Source organism: Carcharodon carcharias, chromosome 1 (genome assembly GCF_017639515.1).
Source record: "Carcharodon carcharias isolate sCarCar2 chromosome 1, sCarCar2.pri, whole genome shotgun sequence".
In the NCBI taxonomy this organism is placed as follows: domain Eukaryota; kingdom Metazoa; phylum Chordata; class Chondrichthyes; order Lamniformes; family Lamnidae; genus Carcharodon; species Carcharodon carcharias.
This window is the reverse complement of record NC_054467.1, coordinates 222,942,678-222,961,325: the sequence shown is the minus strand read 5'-3', so window position 1 is coordinate 222,961,325 and position 18,648 is coordinate 222,942,678. Positions and strand designations below refer to the sequence as shown.

The window sequence follows — 18,648 nt, the reverse complement described above, 5'->3', positions numbered from 1 at the left end:
TTGGTGCACTTTAAAACGGTTTTGTATCTGTAGTCACAATAATCAGGTAAATGAGAGATGGCTCTGGACTGAGTGGTAAACAATATTATTACTGTATGATTACATCAATGAGTGAAAAGATAATTTGCAGGAAAGTAAAACCTGAGGAGGAAAACACAATTATTTAATTATTTGAACTCAAAATGACACTTTTATTGTACCTATTAGATGGATTTAAGTTCATATCTGTCCATGACAGTAATAGTAGGAGTGACCACTTCACAGTTCTTGTGCAGACCAAGTTCCATTTTCACACTGGTATCATCATCCTCCATCAATAAGGCATTGTGGGTCATCAGCAGCTGCAGAATTGTACTCCACTATAATTATCTCATGGTCCAGCATATCCCTCACTCCATCTTTATCAATCCTGGCTCACTGAATGCCAAATGCATGATGGAAGCAGCACCAGGCATATCAACAAATGAGGTTTCAACCTTCTGTAGAAACACAAGACTACATAGATACTAAACTGCAAAAGCAGCATGCTATAGGCAGCCAGGCAATTCCACAACTATTGGATCAAGTGAAGTTCTATAGTCCTGCCGCATCCAGTCGTCCAGTATGGTGAGCAAATAAACAACTAACAGGATGAACATCCCCATCCACAATGATGGCAGAGCCCAGTCTGTGGCTGCAAAAACAAGGCTTTGAAGTATCCCCAAATCTCTTCACATAGAAGGGCTTCCTTCTTAAGTATCCTCTAGAGGTCTCCAACATCACAGATACTGTTCTTCAGCCAATTCAGTTCACTCAGTGCAACATCAGGAAGTAAATGAATGCATTGGACACAACAAAGGCTACAGGCACCGACAATATTCCAGATATAGTGCTGAACGTAGGTTCCAAAACTGCTCAAGCTGTTCCATTAGAACTAAAACTCTGACACATAGCGGACAAAAGTAGAAAATTGCCCAGGTATGTTTGTCTGGGTAAAAAAAAGGACAAGTCCAAACTGGCCAATTACTGAAATAAAAGCAAAATGCTGCAGATGCTGGAAATCTGAAATAAAAACAGAAAATGGTGGAAACACTCAGCAAGTCTGGCAGCATCTGTAGAGAGAAACAGAGCTAACGTTTTAAGTTCATATGAAGAAGAGTCACATGGACTCAAAACATTAACTGTTTCTCTCCATAGATGCTGCCAGGCCTGCTGAGTTTTTCCAGCATTTTATGCTTTTATTTCTGGCCAATTACTGCTTTAACAGTCTACTCTCAATCATAATTAAGTGATGGAGGGAGTTGTCAACATTGTTATCTAGTGACAATTACCAATAATCTGCTCACCAATGCTCAGTTTGGGTCCCACCAACATCACTTGGCTCCAGGTCTCATTATAGTGTTGGCTCAAACACAAATATAGCAATGGAATTCAAGAGGTGAGATGAGGATGGCCTTCACATTAAGGCAGCATTCAACCAATAATGGCACCAATGAAACCTACTAACACTAAAGTCAATGGGGGTCAGGGGAAAACCCTTGTGGTTATAGTCATAAGTGGCACAAAGGATGACGGTTGTGGTTGTTGGAGGCCAAATATCTGAGCCCTAGGACATTGTTGCATGAGTTCCTCAGGCTGGTGTTCTAAGCCGAACTATCTTCAGCTCCTTCATCAATGACCATCTATCCATCATAAAGTCAGGAATGGTACTGTTTGCTGACGGCTGCAGTGTTGAGATTGATCCATAATTCCTCAGATAATGAAGCAGTTTATGTCTGCAAGCAACAAGATCTGGACAACATTTAGATTGAGCTGATAAGTGACAATTAATATTCAAGCAGGCAATGACTACCTCCAACAAGAGAGAGCCCAACCACCTCCTTCTGAAATTTAATGGTATCACAATTATCAAGTACTCCACCAACATCACTCTGGAAGTCTTTGTGGATTGGCAATTCAACTGAACCAAACACATAAATGTTGTGGCTACTGGAGGAGATTTAGGCTAGGTATCCTGCAGCAATGAATTCATCATCTGACTTCCCAAAGCCTCTCCAGTTCCTCCAAGACACAAGGCAAGAGTGTGATGTAATACTCTTCATCTACCTGGATGAATTCAACTGCAAAATTCAAGAAGCTCAACACCCCCCAGAACAAAGCAGTCTGCTATATTGCCACCTCATCCAGTCTAAACACCTACGTCTATACCACCAGCGTACCATGGCTGCGTGTGTCCTATCTACAGGATGCACTACATCAAGTTACCGAGGCTTCTTGGATAGTACCTCACAAGCACACAACCTTCAAGGACAAGAGCAGCAAATGTATGGGAATGCCACCGCCACCCAGCTCCCCTCCAAATCACATACCATACTGACTTGGACTTGCTTCATCTTTCCTTCATTGTCACTGGATCGAACCGCTGGACGTCCCTACATTGTGGAGTGCTTTCACCACATGGACTGCTGTGGTTCAAAACGACAGCCCACCACCCACGGCAAGTAAGGATGATCAATAAATGCCGGCCTGCCTTACAATAGCCATATCCAAGTAGTATTTTTTTTCATTCATGGGATTTATTGCACATCCCTAATTGGTGAGCTGCCTTCTTGAACCGCTGCAATCCATGTAGTGTAGGTGCACCCACAGTGCTGCTAGGAAGGAGTTCCAGGATTTTGGCGACAGTGAAGGAACAGCAATACATTTCCAAGTCAGGATGTTGAGTGGGTTCGAGGGAAACTTCCAGGTGTTGGTGTTCCCATGTGTCTGCTGCCCTTGTCCTTCTAGATGGTAGTGGTCATGGGTTTAGAAGGTACTGTCTAAGGAGCCTTGGCGAATTCCTGCAGTGCATCTTATAGATGGTGTACACTGCTGCTACTATGCCCTGGTGGTGGAGGGAGTGAATGTTTGTGGAAGGGGTGCCAATCAAGCGAGCTGCTTTGTCCGGGATGGTGCCGAGCTTCTTGAGTGTTGTTGGAGCTGCACGCGTCCAGGCAAGTGGAGCGTATTCCATCACACTCCTGTCTTGTGCCTTGTAGATTGTGAACAGGCTTTGGGGAGTCAGGAGGTGAGTTACTCATCGCAGGATTCCTGGCCTCTGACCTGCTCTTATAGCCACAATATTTATATTGCTAATTCAGTTTCTGGTCAATGGTAATCCCAGGATGTTGATAGTGGGGGATTCAGTGATGGTAATGCCATTGAATGTCAAAGGATGGTGGTTAGATTCTCTCTTGTTGGAGATGGTCATTGCCTGCCATATGTGTGACGTGAATGTTGCTTATTACTTGACAGCCCAAGCCTGGATGATGTCCAGGCCTTGCTGCGTTTGGGCATGGACTGCATGTCACGTCAAAATACATTCCCTGCAACAAACCAGTTATTTTAAATGAAATACATGATTGAACAGAATACAGTTTTCAGATAGAGAGAATACCAGGTAAGAAACTCAACATGAAGTTGAGCAATGCACCAAGGATCTGAGCAGTCTGGTTCAGCTTGATTAGGAAGCAGTGGTAAGTATACAGAGTTTGTGGCTGGGATGAAGATAATGGTTTCAGTCTTCTCAATGTTTAGCATAATTTGCGGATAGATGACATCAAGTTCTACTGCACCCTGGCAACACCCAACTCTACCATTTCTTGATCTCTCTCAACACCTCCACTGCTGCTGTGTTATCAGCCTGTTTGTCAAACGGCCAGTCCCAGGTGAGCTGCAATTTTTTCCATAGTGTCAGCACCCTATTTAACCCTGAGCTGACACCTTATCTTCTCCATCACCAAAACCGCCTACTTTTACCTCCTTATCAGCTGCTGAAATCTTCATCCATACTTCTATTACTTCCAGTTCAATGCTATACTGCCCAGCCTTTTATTTTCCACCTTTCATAAATTACAGCTTATCTAAGCTCTGCTGCCTGTATCCAACAAGGCCTCAACTTTGTGTTCAAATTGCTCCATGAACTTGCTCCTCCAAACCATAACATTGAGGGACTCTGCATTCCTCCAACTCTGGTCTCATGTGCATTCCCCGTTCCCTTTACCCCACCATTGACAAACATGCCTTCAATCATCTAGGCCCCAAGCTCTCTAATTCCCTCCCATTATCTCTCCACCTTTCCTGCTTCGAGGCCTTCCTTTGACCAAGCTTTTTACAAACATACATACATACAAATATATGAATTAGGAGGAATAGGCTACTGGGCTCCTTGACCCTGTTCCATCATTCAACAAGATCACAGCTGATCTGATTTTAATTTCTACTCCACATTACCCCCGGTGACCTTTCAGCCACTGATTCATCAATAATCTATCTAGCTTAAAAATATTCAAAGTCTCTGTATCCACCGCCTTTTGAGGAAGAAAATTACAAAGACTCACGAGAGAAAAATTCTCATCTCCAAGTAGGAGATCTCTTATTTTTAAACAGTCACCCCTAGTTCTGGAGTCTCCTACAAGAGGAAGCATCTTCTCCACATCCACCCTGTCAAGGCCACTCAGAACCTTATATGTTTCAATCCAGTTGCCTCTTACTCTTCTAAACTCCAGCAGATCCAAACCCAGGCCGTCCAGCCTTTCCTCATAAGACAACCCGCACATTGCAGGTAAACCTTCTCTGAACTGCTTCCAATGCATTTATATCCTTCCTTAAATACGGAGACCAATACTATACACAGTACTCCAAATGTGGACTCATGAATGCCCTGTATAACTGAAGCATAACCTTCCCACTTTTGTACTCAATTCCTCTTGCAATAAACAATAACATTCTATTAGCTTTCCTAATTACTTGCTGTACCTGCATACTAACCTTTTGCGATTCATGCACTAGAACACCCACTTGCTTCTGCATCCTCTCACCATTTAGATAATACGCTTTTTTATTCTTTGTGCCAAAATGGGACAATTTCACATTTTCCGCCATTTTTCTCACCTGTCCACCTTTCTTTGGCTCAGTGTCTGATTACACTCTCGTGAAGTATCTTGGGATATTTTCCTGTGAGAAACGTGTCGTGCAAATGAAAGCTGCTGTTATTTTTGATGTTTAGCAAGCAGTTTCTTGAACAGAAGAGAAGAGTCAAAAAAAAGGGGATCAGGCAGAGCTGCATGTCAGAAAATATGAATGCTGATTCCATATCTGCGATGATGTCACCAAGGGCAGTATGTTGATGAGCAAGGGCAGCAATCCAAGGATAGATCCTTGAAGGTCTTGAGATTACAATGCAGGGGTGGACAGAGAAGCCATTGCAAAACTGATAACAAAACCTGTTATTACAGATGTTCTGTCTCTAAATGGATAGGTAAAAGTGGAAGGAAGTGTGGGCAGTCCCACAGAGCTAGACAATGGAGAAAATGCAGTGAATGAGGACAATATGATTGAGTGTGACTAAAACGCAGAGAATGAGAAGGGCAAACATAACGTGGTGAAAGAGAATGCTGTTTGTGGCTTTGTTTAGAGAGGTTTTGGTGCTTTAGCTGAGATGCAGCACCCTTGGAGGATGGTGGGGTTGGAGGAGGTTAAATAGATAGAGGGAGTGAGGTCACAGAAGGATTGGAATATGAAAATGAGAATTTTAAAATCAAGATGTTGGTGGATACAGGCAGCAAAGGTTTAAATGAGCTTCAGTTTATGAAAGGTGGAAGATGGGGGATTAGCTAGTAAATCATTCGATGGATTCGAACAGGAACTAGCTTGAGAGATGGGCATGGATCTGATAAATCAATTACTCAATTTTAGTAACACTTGGACCAATTTTTAACCTTGCCATAATATACATGCCAACTGTTTTTTGCAGCTGGAAACATTCCTACCTAAGGTCAACTTAAATGTCTTGAGGCCAGACAATCTGCCAAGGTACATCTCTTCATTCAATAATAATAGCTAAGAATTGATGTTAAAAGGCATTATTTGTCCTAAAAAATGTTTGCTAAAGCATTCAATTATGAGAAAAAGCACATTATCATTTATCATTAAAGCACAAGAAGGCTTCAATGTGTTACGCCTGCAAACAGACACTAAAGATTTTCCAAATACTTATAAAGATTTCAAAGCCACAGTGTCAGGTAAATATAGGAATAGTTTACAATATCTCATCAACCTTTCAATGTCAGTTTCTACAAACATACTTTCTTTGTATTTGTCTTATCAAATAGTTTAATTCAGACAAGCCGAAACTTAAGACACTGAATGCTTTTGATGGGTTCAAAAATTCATTGTAGATCATGTTAAGGAGCAATAAAATTATTTATAGATCAGGTAAGCAATGCAAAAAGAAAAAATTATGAAAAGATAGTATGTCAAGTTTAATTGACTTTTGAATTTTAACTGTTTTGAATGAGCAAAATGCACATGGACAAGTACAGCTATACAAAGGCATCCACATTTCAAAACTATTCTAGCATATGTATTTCAAGCACAAGGATAACTAACAAATACTGAGTTCAAGAGTATTGTTAACCATTTGCAAAAAAGATACAAAGCTATGGGGTCAGAGCATGAGTGGGATCAATTCCTTATAGATAATGTCCCAGGCTCCACCATCACCATCCCTGGGTATGTCCTGTCCCACCAGCAGGACAGACCCAGCAGAGGTGGTGGCACAGAGGGATACAGTTGTGAGGGAGTTGCCCTGGGAGTCCTCAATATTGACTCCAGACCCCAAGAAGTCTCATGGCATCAGGTCAAACATGGGTAAGGAAACCTCCTGCTCATTACCATGTACTGCCCTCCCTCAGCTGATGAATAAGTGCTCCTCCATGTTGAACACCACGTGAAGGAACCACTGAAGGTGGCAAGGGCGCAGAATGTTCTCTGGGTGGGGGGCTTCAATGTCTATCACCAAGGGTGGCTCAGTAGCACCACTACTGACCGAGCTGGCCGAGTCCTAAATGACATAGCTGCTAGACTGGGTCTGCGGCAGGCGGTGAGGGAACCAACGAGGGAAAAAACACAGAGATAAAAACAACAAACTGCAGATGCTGGAAATCCAAAACAAGAACGGAAATACCTGGAAAAACTCAGCAGGTCTGGCAGAATCGGCGGAGAAGAGCAAAGTTGACGTTTCGAGTCCTCATGACCCTTCAACAGAACTAAGTAGAAATAGGAAAGGGATGAAATATAAGCTGGTTTAAGGTGGGGAGGAGGGAAGAAGTGGGGGTGAGGGGGAGGGTTGTTGGGACAAGCAAGCAGTGATAGGAGGAGATAACCAAAAGATGTCACAGACAAAAGAACAAAGAGGTGTGGAAGGTGGTGGTATTATCTAACAGAATGTGCTAATTAAGAGCGGAGAACAGGACAAGCAAGGTAGCTCTAGTGGGGGTGGGGTGAAATAAACGATGGATGGAATACATTTAAAAATAATGGAAATAGGTGGGAAAAGAAAAATCTATATAAATTATTGGAAAAAACAAAAGGAAGGGGGAAGAATTGGAAAGGGGGTGGGGATGGAGGAGGGGGTTCAAGATCTAAAGTTGTTGAACTCAATATTCAGTCCGGAAGGCTGTAAAGTGCCTAGCCGGAATATGAGGTGCTGTTCCTCCAGTTTGCGTTGAGCTTCACTGGAACAATGCAGCAAGCCAAGGACAGACATGTGGGCAAGAGAGCAGGGTGGAGTGTTAAAATGGCAAGCGACAGCGAGGTCGGGGTAATGCTTGTGGACAGACCGAAGATGTTCTGCAAAGCGGTCACCCAGTCTGCGTTTGGTCTCTCCAAAGTAGAGGAAACCGCATTAGGAGCAACAAATACAGTAGACTAAGTTGGGGGGAATGCAAGTGAAATGCTGCTTCACTTGAAAGGAGTGTTTGGGCCCTTGGACGGTGAGGAGAGAGGAAGTGAAGGGGCAGGTGTTGCATATTTTGCGTTTGCATGGGGAGGTGCCATAGGTGGGGGTTGAGGAGTAGGGGGTGATGGAGGAGTGGACCAGGGTGTCACGGAGGGAACGATCCCTACCAGTGATAAACATACTTGACCTCATCCTCACCAACTTGCCTGCCGCAAATTCATCTGTCCATCACAGCATCGGTAGGAGTGACCACCACACAGTTACTGTGGAGACAAAGTCCCGCCTTCACATTGAGGATACATACCCTCCATCATGTTGTGTGGCACTGCCACTGTGCTAAACGGGATAGATTTCAAACAGATTGAGCAACTCAAAACTGGGCATCCACGAGGCGCTGTGGGCCATCAGCAGCAGCAAACTGTACTCGAACACAATCTGTAACTTCATGGCCTGGCATATCCCCCACTCTTCCATTATCATCAAGCCAGGGGATCAACCCTGGTTCAATGAAGAGTGCAGGAGGGTGTTCCAGGGGCAACACCAGGCATATCTAAAAATGAGGTGTCAACCTGGTGAAGCTATAAAACAGGGCTACTTGCATGCCAAACAGCATAAGCAACAAGTGATAGACAGAACTAAGCGATCCCACAACCAACAGATCAGATCTAAGCTTTGCAGTCCTGCCACATCCAGTCATGAATGATGGTGGACAATTAAGCAACTCACTGGAGGTGGCTCCACAAATATCCCCATCCTCAATGATGGAGGAGCCCAGCACAGCAGTGCAAAACATAAGGCTGAAGTATTCGCAACAATCTTCAGCCAAAAGTGCCAAGTGGATGATCCATCTCCGCCTCCTATGGAGGTCCCCAACATCACAGATGCCAGTCTTCAGTCAATTCGATTCACTCCATGTGATGTCAAGAAACAGCTGAAGGCACTGGATACTGCAAAGGCTATGGGCCCTGACAACATTCGGGCAATAGTACTCAAGGAGCCCTAGCAAAACTGGAGTCAATGGGAATTGGGGGAAAACTCACCGCTGGTTGGTGTCATACCTAGCACAAAGGAAGATGGTTGTGGTTGTTGGAGGTCCGTCATCTCAGCTCCAGGATATCACTGCAGGAGTTCCTCAGGGTAGTGTCCTCGGCCCAACCATTTTCAGCTGCTTCATCAATGACCTTCCTTCCATCATAAGGTCAGAAGTGAGGATGTTCGCTGATGATTGCACAATGTTCAGCACCATTCACAACTTCTCAGATACTGAAGCAGTCCACGTCCAAATGCAGGAAGACCTGGATAATATCCAGGCTTGGGCTGACACGTGGCAAGTAACATTCAGGCCACACAAATGTCAGGCAATGACCATCTCCAACTGGAGAGAATCCAACCATCGCCCCTTGATGTTCAAAGGGATTACCATCACTGAGACCCCACAATCAACATCCTGGGGGTTACCATTGACCAGAAACTGAACTAGCCATATAAATACAGTGACTACAAGAGAGGTCAGAGGCTAGGAATCCTGTGAGTAATTTGCCTCCTGACTCCCTGAAGCCTATCCACCATCTACAAGGCACAAGTCAGGAATGTAATGGAATACTCCCTGCTTGTCTGGTTGAGTGCAAATCCTACAACACTGAAGCTGGACACCATCCAGGACAAAGCAGTCCACTTGATTGGCACCATATCCACAAACATTCACTCCCTCCACCATCGGCGCACAGTAGCAGCAGTGTGTACCATCTACAGATGTACTGCAGAAATTCACCAAGGCTCCTTAGACAGCACCTTCCAAACCCACGACCACTATCACCTAGAAGGACAAGGGCAATAGATAGATGAGAACACCACCACCTAGAAGTTCCCCTCCAAGTCACTCACCATCCTGACTTTGAAATATATCGCCATTCCTTCATTGTTGCTGGGTCAAAATCCTGGAAATCCCTTCCTGTTGGTGTACCTAGGAGGCAGCTCACCACCACCTTCTTAGGGGCAACTAGGGATGGGCAATACATGCCTGCCCAGCCAGCGAAGCCCACATCCCATGAATGAATAAAAAAAAATTGGATAGCTATTTCAAAGAGCTGGCACAGGCATGATGAGCCAAATAGCCTGCTTCTGTGCTGAGTTATTCTATTATTATATCTCTTAATGTCACAGGTTATCTACTGATTACCTCCAAAAGGATACCAGTTCACATTCTGGCTTTACTTCAACTAATCTCATACAGAAGATACTTTGATATTTAGCTCGAAGGGCTATAGTTCACTTGGCCCAACACTATACAATTTTTTGTACGTAATTTTTCCTATACCATTTTCCTGCAGTATACTTTATGAACTAGAGGACAAGTTTCATTTTATTTATACTGAAGTTTCTTTTTCAAGAAACATACTCAGACATGCAAAAATGAAAATTCCATTCATCTTACTATTCCCACTGAACTTAGAAACTGAACTAAGAAAATCTTGTTCGCAATTCCTGATGTTTGAAGTAGCATTTAAAGAAACCTTTCAATTCCAAAATCAACACTTCATCCAATAATATATAGAAATGCAAGGAGCTCCCAGACTTCTTTGTCACTCAAGATCGAGATAATCCAATCAGCATTTCTCCCTTCCACTAGTTCACCTGGTCACATTTCCTTTAATGCTCCCCCCTGCCATAGCTCTGACTCACATCTTCTTTTAGTTTTTCCCCCATCTCCCCTCATGCATTCTCTGAGCTCATCTTGTCCATATGATCCACTTCTTGTTTGCTCGAATCTATTCCCAATAAACTGATCACCCGACTTTCCCTCATGGCCTCCATGTGAGTCAATACCGTAAACGTTTCTCTCTTCAGATGTTGTCCCTCTTTCCTTTAAATCTGTCATCATCATCACACCTCTCCTCAAAAAGCCAAACATTGACCATACTGTCCTTGCAAACTACCATCCCATCTCGAACCTCCCAGTCCTCTCCAACGTCCTTGAATGTGTTGTCGCTTCCCAAATCTGTTCCCCGCTTTGTCAGAACAGTCTGTTTAAATCCCTCCAACCAGGTTTGCACTCAGCCACAGTAACCAAACAGCTCTTATCAAAGTCACAAATGACATCCTATATGACTGTGACGAAGGTAAACTTTCCCTCCTCAAGCTTCTCTAGCTGTCTGCAGCCTTTGACAAAGTTGACCACACCATCCTCCTCCAATGCCATCCTCCTCCATTGTCATATAGCTGGTTGGCACTACTCTCACCTGGTTCCATTTTTATCTAATCATAGCCAGAGAAGCTATAGCTTCTCTTCCAGCTCATGCTGTTCCCCAAGGATCTATCCTTGGCCCCTCTCCTATTTCTTATCTACATGCTGCCTCTTGATGACATCAGTTGAAAGCACACCACTAGTTTTCACAGGTGCACTGACAACATCCAGCTCTACCCCACCACCACCTCTCTTGATTCCTTCACTGTTGCCAAATTATCAGACCACTTAACCAACATCCAATACCGGATGAGCAGAATTTTCCTCTAATTAATTATTGGGAAGACTGAAGCCATTGTTTTTGATCCCCATCCAAGCTCTGTTCCCTAGCTACCAACTGCATTCCTCTCCCTGGCAAGTCTGAGATTAAGCCAGTTTATTCGCAACCTTGATGTTATATCTGATCCCAAGTTGAGCTTCCGACCTCATGTTTGTGCATCACTAAGACCACCTATTTCCAGCTCCACAACATCACATAACTTTACCTGGCTCAGCACATCTGTTGTTGAAACCCCCATTCGTCCTTCGTTATCTCTAGACTCAACTATTCCATCGCACTCCAGGCTGGTGTCCACATTCTAACCTCTGTAAACATGAGGTAATTCAAAACTCGGCTGCCCGCGTCTTAACTTGCAGCAAGTTCCCCTATCGCCCCTGTGCTCACTGGCCTACATTGGCTCCCAGTCAAGTAATGTCCTGATTTTAAAATTCTCATCCTTGGTTTCAAATACTTCCATGACCTCTACAATCTCTTCCAGACCCACAAACTACACCCACCACCGCCGCCTGCCCCCCACTACCCCGAGATAACTGCACTCTTCTAGCCTCTTGCACATCCCCAATTTTAATTGCTCCACCTTAGATGGCTGTGCCTTCAGTTGCCTATGCCCCAAGCTCTGGAATACACCTCTCTGTCTCATTTCTCCCCTTTAAAACACTCCTTAAAGCCTATGTCTTTGACCAAGCTTTTGGTCATCTGAACTAATATCCCCTTTTGTGGCTCAATGTCATGCTTTACTTTGTAGCGTTCCTGTGAATCCTTGGGAGCTTTTCATTACATTAAAGGCGGGATCTAAAAAGAAGTTGCTGCTGTCGTTATAATGTTGAGTGGAAAGAGGACACACCAGTGACTAAGTCACAGACAGTTCTGAATTGACCACTTAACGAGTCACCAGTTGTGTTTTAAAATGTTTTTTGTTACAGTGAAGAATGTTCTATGATTTGGGCTTATCCATATTTCTGTGGAAATGTATAGAGATGATAGTTAGATATAGATAAGATATGGTTAAAATGACCTGAGAATGCTGCAGCTGGATGCTGATTCTCTGTTAACATTAAAAATGTTATGCAGAAAGCTAAATAAAATTATAAGTAAAACTAACGGAAAAGAGCATGCATCTACGAAAAATACAACTACTTCCTCAGAAAACACCAAATCCACCCTAACAATCTATAAGACACTCACTAGCTTATTCACAAGACAAATAAAATGGGTTTTCTACAATATCCTGGGGTACATCATTTATGACTTAATAGGAAAAAAGTTCTGCAATAAATAAGCCTGAATCCTTTTTCTCACGGGGAACCGTTAACTACAGAAGGTGCTTTAATATTTCCAGTGATATGCCAGCCCCAGGACTCTTTAGATTAACAAGGGCAGCAGACACATGGGAACACACCACCTGGAAGTTCTACTCCAAGCCACTCACCATCCTGACCTGGAAATATATCACCGTTCCTTCACTATCGCTGGGTCAAAATCCAGGAACTCCCTCCCTAACAACACTGTGGGTGTATCTACACCACATGGACTGCAGCAATTCAAGAAGGCAACTCACCACCAACTTTTCAAGGGCAACTAGGAATGAGCAATAAATGCTGGCTCAGCCAGCAATGCCCACATCCCATGAATTAATAAAAAAATTGAGTCTGACTATCAAAATGAGCAAGTATCAGTATTGTATGGGGCATATCATCGTAGTGGTTTTGTCACTGGGCTAGCAATACCAAGACCAGGACTAATAATCCATAAAACATAAATTAAAAGTTCAAATTCCACCTTGGCAGTTTGAGAATCTGAATTCAATTAAATAAATCCAAGAAGTGGCTGGATTGCTGTTTAAAAAAAACATATCTGGAGGAAAGAAAGCTGTTGCTGTTACTGGTCAGGCCAATGCGTGACTTCAGTTCCACAACAATTGCTTCTCAACAAGCCATTTAGTTGTATGAAATAGCTACAAAGATTAAACATAATTCTGCTAGATCCTACATACTAACTTCTGAGGACTTGTGCCAACGTTAGAAGAACTATCCCACATAGGCAACAGCCTGACAGTCATACTCATTGAATCATGGCTAACAACCAAGATCCTAGATTCCAACATCACCATCCATGGATACATTCCATCCCACCGGCAGGACTAACCCACAAGAGGTGCAGACACAATGACATACAGTCGAGGGAGTTGCCCTGGGAATCCTCAACACAACTCCTGATCCTACGAAGTCCAATGGCTTCAGGTGAAATGCGAGCAAGGAAACTTTTTCCACCTACTTTCCTGCCTCATGAATTGGCACTTTTCCATGTTGGTCACCATTTGGAGGAAACACTGCAGATAGCAAGGGCTCAGAATTAATATGGTCCATTGATTGATTGAGGTTGCCGAGTCCTGAGGTCATAGCTGCCAGGCTAGATTTGCAGCAGGTGTTGAGAGAAGCAACACAAGGGAATAGCCTACTTGAGTTCATCAATCTACCTATCTTAGATGCTTCAATATTGGTAGAAGTGACCATCATTCAGTCTTTGAGGGGACCAGGTCCTGTGTTCACAAAGGGCACCCTCCATCTTGTCATTTGGTATGCCACCACACTAAGTAAAATAGATTATCAAATCAAGTAGTGGGCCTCCTTGAGATGCTGTAGGACACTAACACCACAAACTGTAATATCATGGCCCAAATATCCTTCACTCTTCCATCATCAACAAGCCAGACGATCAATGCTGATTCAATGAGAATTGCAGAATTACATGCTGGAAGGAGCATTTAGGCATAGCTGCAAATGAGGTGCCAACAATATGAAATTATAATATATGCATGATCAGCAAACTGCAGAAACAGTATGCTTTGACAGAGCTAAACAATCCCACAACCAGTGGATCATGTCAAAATTCTGCAGCCCTGTCATTTCCAGTTAGAAATGGTGGACGACAATTAAGCAACTAACAAGAGGAGAAGGCTCCATGGACATCCCCATCTTCAATGTTGGAGAGCCCAGCATGAGTGCAAAAGACAACAATGAAGCTTTTGAAGCCATCTTCAGCCAGGAGTGGCAAGGAATAATCCACCTCAGCCTCCTCCTGAAGGCTGAACCAATCTTCACCAATTTGATTCACTCCATGTGATATCATGAAATGACGGAGCACACTAGACACAGAAAATACTATGGGCCGTGTCAGTGTCCCAGTTGTAGCACTGAAGACTTGTGTTCTAGAACAAGGTTTCCTGTACATCTACAACAAAACCATCTACCTGACATTCTGGAAAATTACCCAGGTATCCTATCCACAAAAAACAGGAGAAATCCAATCCAGTCAATTACCCATTCCAACAGTCTACTCTCAATCATCATCAAAGTGATGGAAGATCTCATGGGCAGTGCTGTCAACCAGCATTTACCAATAACTTACTCAATAATGCCCAGTTTGGGTTCCATCACATACACTTGGATCTGGACTCAAATATGAACAAAAGAGCTGAATTCTAGGTGAAGTGAGAGTGACTGCCCTTGACATCAAGGCAGCATTTCAACGAGTGTGGCATCAAGCAGCCTCAGGAAAACTGAAGTCAATGGGAATCTGCAGAAGACTTTCCACTGGCTGAAGTCAAACCAAGCACAAGGAAAGATGATTATGATTATTGAAGGCCAATCACCTCAGTCCCAAGATATCACTGCACAAGTTCCCCAATGCAGCAACCTAGGCTCAACTATGTTCATGCCACGCAAGTGCCAGGCAATGGCTATCTTCAACAAAATGAGACTAACCAGCAATCAGAAACCCACTGTGCACCCGCCCCCTCGCCCTGTCATCCAGTGGCATCAACATCAACAAATCCCCAAGTATCAATGTCCTGGAGGGATGCCTGGTGGGGGGAGGTGGTGGTGGTCATCACTGGTCAGATGGATAAAATGCTGTCACTACAACAGGTCAGGATATGGGTACGTTGCTTACTGTCCAAAGCCTTTCCATCTTTGACCTACTCGGTCAAATTTAGGAGTATGATGCAATACTGTCAACTTACTTGGAACAACAGTCTGCTTGATCAGCAACCCATCCTCCAGCTTAAATATTCACACTATCCACCCCGAGTGTAAAGCAACCAGAATGCACAATATCTACAGAATGGACAGCAGCAAGTTGCCAAGGCTTCATCAAGTCACTCAAGCCTGCAAACTTCATCAAATGAAGCAATGAAATTTTGCTTCATTGAGTACTTGAGTACCTTTTTTAAAATTGCTGGTTCTGTTGCCCTTGTATTATGGAGCAACCAAGTTTTGAGGGACTTGAATTTGATTTGTGTCAAAAAAACGGAAGTTCTGCAGGTATAGTTTTGAAAAGAAAGACTTTAGAAGGTGATATAAACAAAATGCTGGAAAAACTCAGCTCTGGCAGTATCTGTGGAGAGAGAAACAGAATTAACGTTTCAAGTCCAATATGACTCTTCTTCGAAATTGAAGAGAGAAGGTACTTTGTAGAAAAGCACTTACTCATGTTAAATGCATAATGGTACATTGCAACAATAATGGCAGCCATTTAATCTGGTCAAGGATTGTTTCCAGCTTAGCTAGGTCATATGGTTTCTGTAAATATGCGTAGCCTCACTTTCATGAGGAATCTAACTGTTGCATTAGATATCTATTCCTTTCTCTCTCTTCCGACACTCTTATGTTAACAATTATTCTGACATTTCACCCACGGCTCCATTTTTTTTTACAGTCCAATTTGGTAGTGCTCATGATTATAAACATAAATTCCAGGGAACTGGTTCTTGAGTTGAAGTAGGGAAGGCCCTAGGACTGCTCTGTGTTCACTGATAGCAACATGTAACAAAAAAATCTCTATGTTGCTAGGTCTCCAGGGTAACCACCCTCTTTCAGGTACTCTGATTTGCAGTTACAAACATTTCAGGAGAAGAAGTCATATCTAGCACAAACTAAAATATGTCCAGTGCATAGGTTAGATTTTCTGATTTAACGACTATCCACATTATAATATCAATGAAAGGCTGCCTCAGGCAAACTGACAATGTTAACTACCCATGCGCAATCAATAAGTCTGCCGAATGGGGCACTGAGCATCTTAAACTCCATTCTTTAAAAAAAGTCCTTTTTTTAAGGACGTAGGAAATGCTGGCAAAGCACTTATTGTCAATCCAAGTTATCTTGAGAAAGTATGGTCAACTATGCTTTTAGTCCACAGATGCAATACAGAGGTGGGACTTGGAAATGATGATGGAAAACATCTACTTGCATACTCTTCTTTGGAGGATAACTCCAACGTTATTCTTACATTACCACAGCGTAAACTGTACCATTGTGAATTTAACAAAACGAAGTGCTTTTCTGCAAAGTGACTTCTTCGAAAGTCTTTCTTTTCAAAATTATCCCTCCAGAACTTTGTACCTGCTTTTTGACACCAGTCAAATTCAAGTCCCTCAAAACTTTGTTGCTCCAAAACATGAGAACAACAGAACATTTTTTAAAAAAGACACAGAGTACTTAATGAAGCAAAAATGGTTAAGAGCATGTGGTGCTATTTTAAAACTTAGCATAGTGTAATCCTATAATGATCAAAGGTTCTGCAAGAATATCAGTAAGAGCTTACCTGATAATTCTCTGAGCTGCATACTGATGTAATGAGCGAAACTGAGCAGACATGTTGGCTAATGCTGCCAAGCAATTTGTATGTAGATATTTGTCCTAACAAAAAAGGGAATGAAAAGAGCTAAAAAGTTGTGCATTTAAAAAAATACATTATACTACAGTGCTTTAAAAATTGAATAACATTTCAAGGTGCTTCACAAATGGATGATCAGGCAAAATTGGAAGACAAGATGAGGAAGAGGGTATTAAGAGAGGTGAGCCAAAGCTTAGCAAGAGATGGGTTTTGAGAAACATATTATAGGAAGAGATGCGGAGGAGTTTCAGAGGGAATTCCAAGATTGCAGATGCCTTCGACAGTTGAAGGGATGATAGCCAACTGTGGGACAAAGGGGAGGGAACGTGGGCGGAAGAAGAAGTGCACAAGACCCAAACTGCTGTCAAAACACAAATAAATCAAGGACATATTTGAGCAAAATATAATCAACTGTATCATCTATGTTGAAGGCTCTGAATCTACACACAGCTACGACCATAACTGAAACTTAATTTACAGTGAAATTACAGGTCTTCACTCAAAACATTCCAGTATCAACTGCAAGTCATTAAAGCATGATCACAAAGATAAAATGAAGACTGGACTGATACATGAAGAATGTTGATTTGCATGTAGAAAATATTAAAATAGTAGTGCACAAAATGTTAAAACAATAGTGTACATCTTATTATATTTCAGCAAAATACTGAACTAGAGAAATTAAACATGGTAGGCAGAACGGGCTGGTCTGGAAATTTTAAAATAACTATACACTTTGAACAATCATTAACATATTTACAGTAGGCTTGAATATAAGCTAGTAGCAAATCATCTCAAAATTGACTGGAAGACTGGGATCGTTCTGCCAGCGACTGATCAGACTGGCGTGGCATTGGTCATGTAATGCCAGTCAGCAACTGGTAACTGTGCAGGAAAAGCAAGAAACAATGAAGCTCCAGCTGCAAGTGATGCCAGAACTGCAGACAAGTTCTCCACTCAACTCACTAACCAGTATTAGGTGATGTTCAGAAATGCTCAAACAAGAACGTAACCCAAATTTCCATTGCCCTCTTTACAAAAATTGATGATGACAATCACAAATTTTGCCATTTTATTTTGAAGAGTCAAGCCTTTTCTGGAACGGGACACGGATCTGGAAGACCTGCCCCCATTTCTGACGGATCCCATTTTTGCCACTAGGAGAAAGGGGTGGAGCGTGTCTCACACGAAGGAAATCCAAACTAAGCAAGGCCATCTGAGCCCTGTGCTGAGTTCAAACAGGCCCTATTTTTGCTGTAGCAAGCGTCATAACCCACAGTGTGGGAGTCACAAATTTATGGAAGAGATGTAAATGCTCATGAAGGGCAGATAACACCTGTAGAACTATCAAGCTGTTAAGTTATTTAAATCTATAGCCCCTTAAAAATTTGAAAAAGCAAACCGGCCTATGTCAGTGAGTGTTGAAAAAATTCTGTTCTAGCAGTTATTATAGCCATTTGTTGACATTACCCAAAGGGATATAATTATATCGTTATTAATAGCTTCCAACCACAACTTACAATTATTCCAGCAGGGGGCTCCAAATTCACAGTTTGGCAACTCAAAGATGTTATTAAAGGATTAGCAACCTTTGATGTGCGGTTATGAATACAGGTCTATTTGTTTTGTTAAGGGATTTAGTACTTGAGGAGCTTTAAACATTTTGAATGGGCTTTCATGAATGGGATT

General features: G+C 42.6%; 1 protein-coding gene across 2 annotated transcripts in view; it reads right to left on the bottom strand.

Annotated features, from left to right (window-relative positions):
* The window catches only part of dym (dymeclin), a 553,915-nt gene that overhangs the window by 318,280 nt on the left and 216,987 nt on the right, over positions 1-18,648 (bottom strand). For both annotated transcript variants that reach the window (XM_041192773.1, XM_041192774.1), the window contains exon 13: positions 16,888-16,982. In XM_041192773.1, the coding sequence (XP_041048707.1) occupies positions 16,888-16,982 (95 nt within the window). The remainder of the gene's footprint in view (positions 1-16,887; positions 16,983-18,648) is intronic.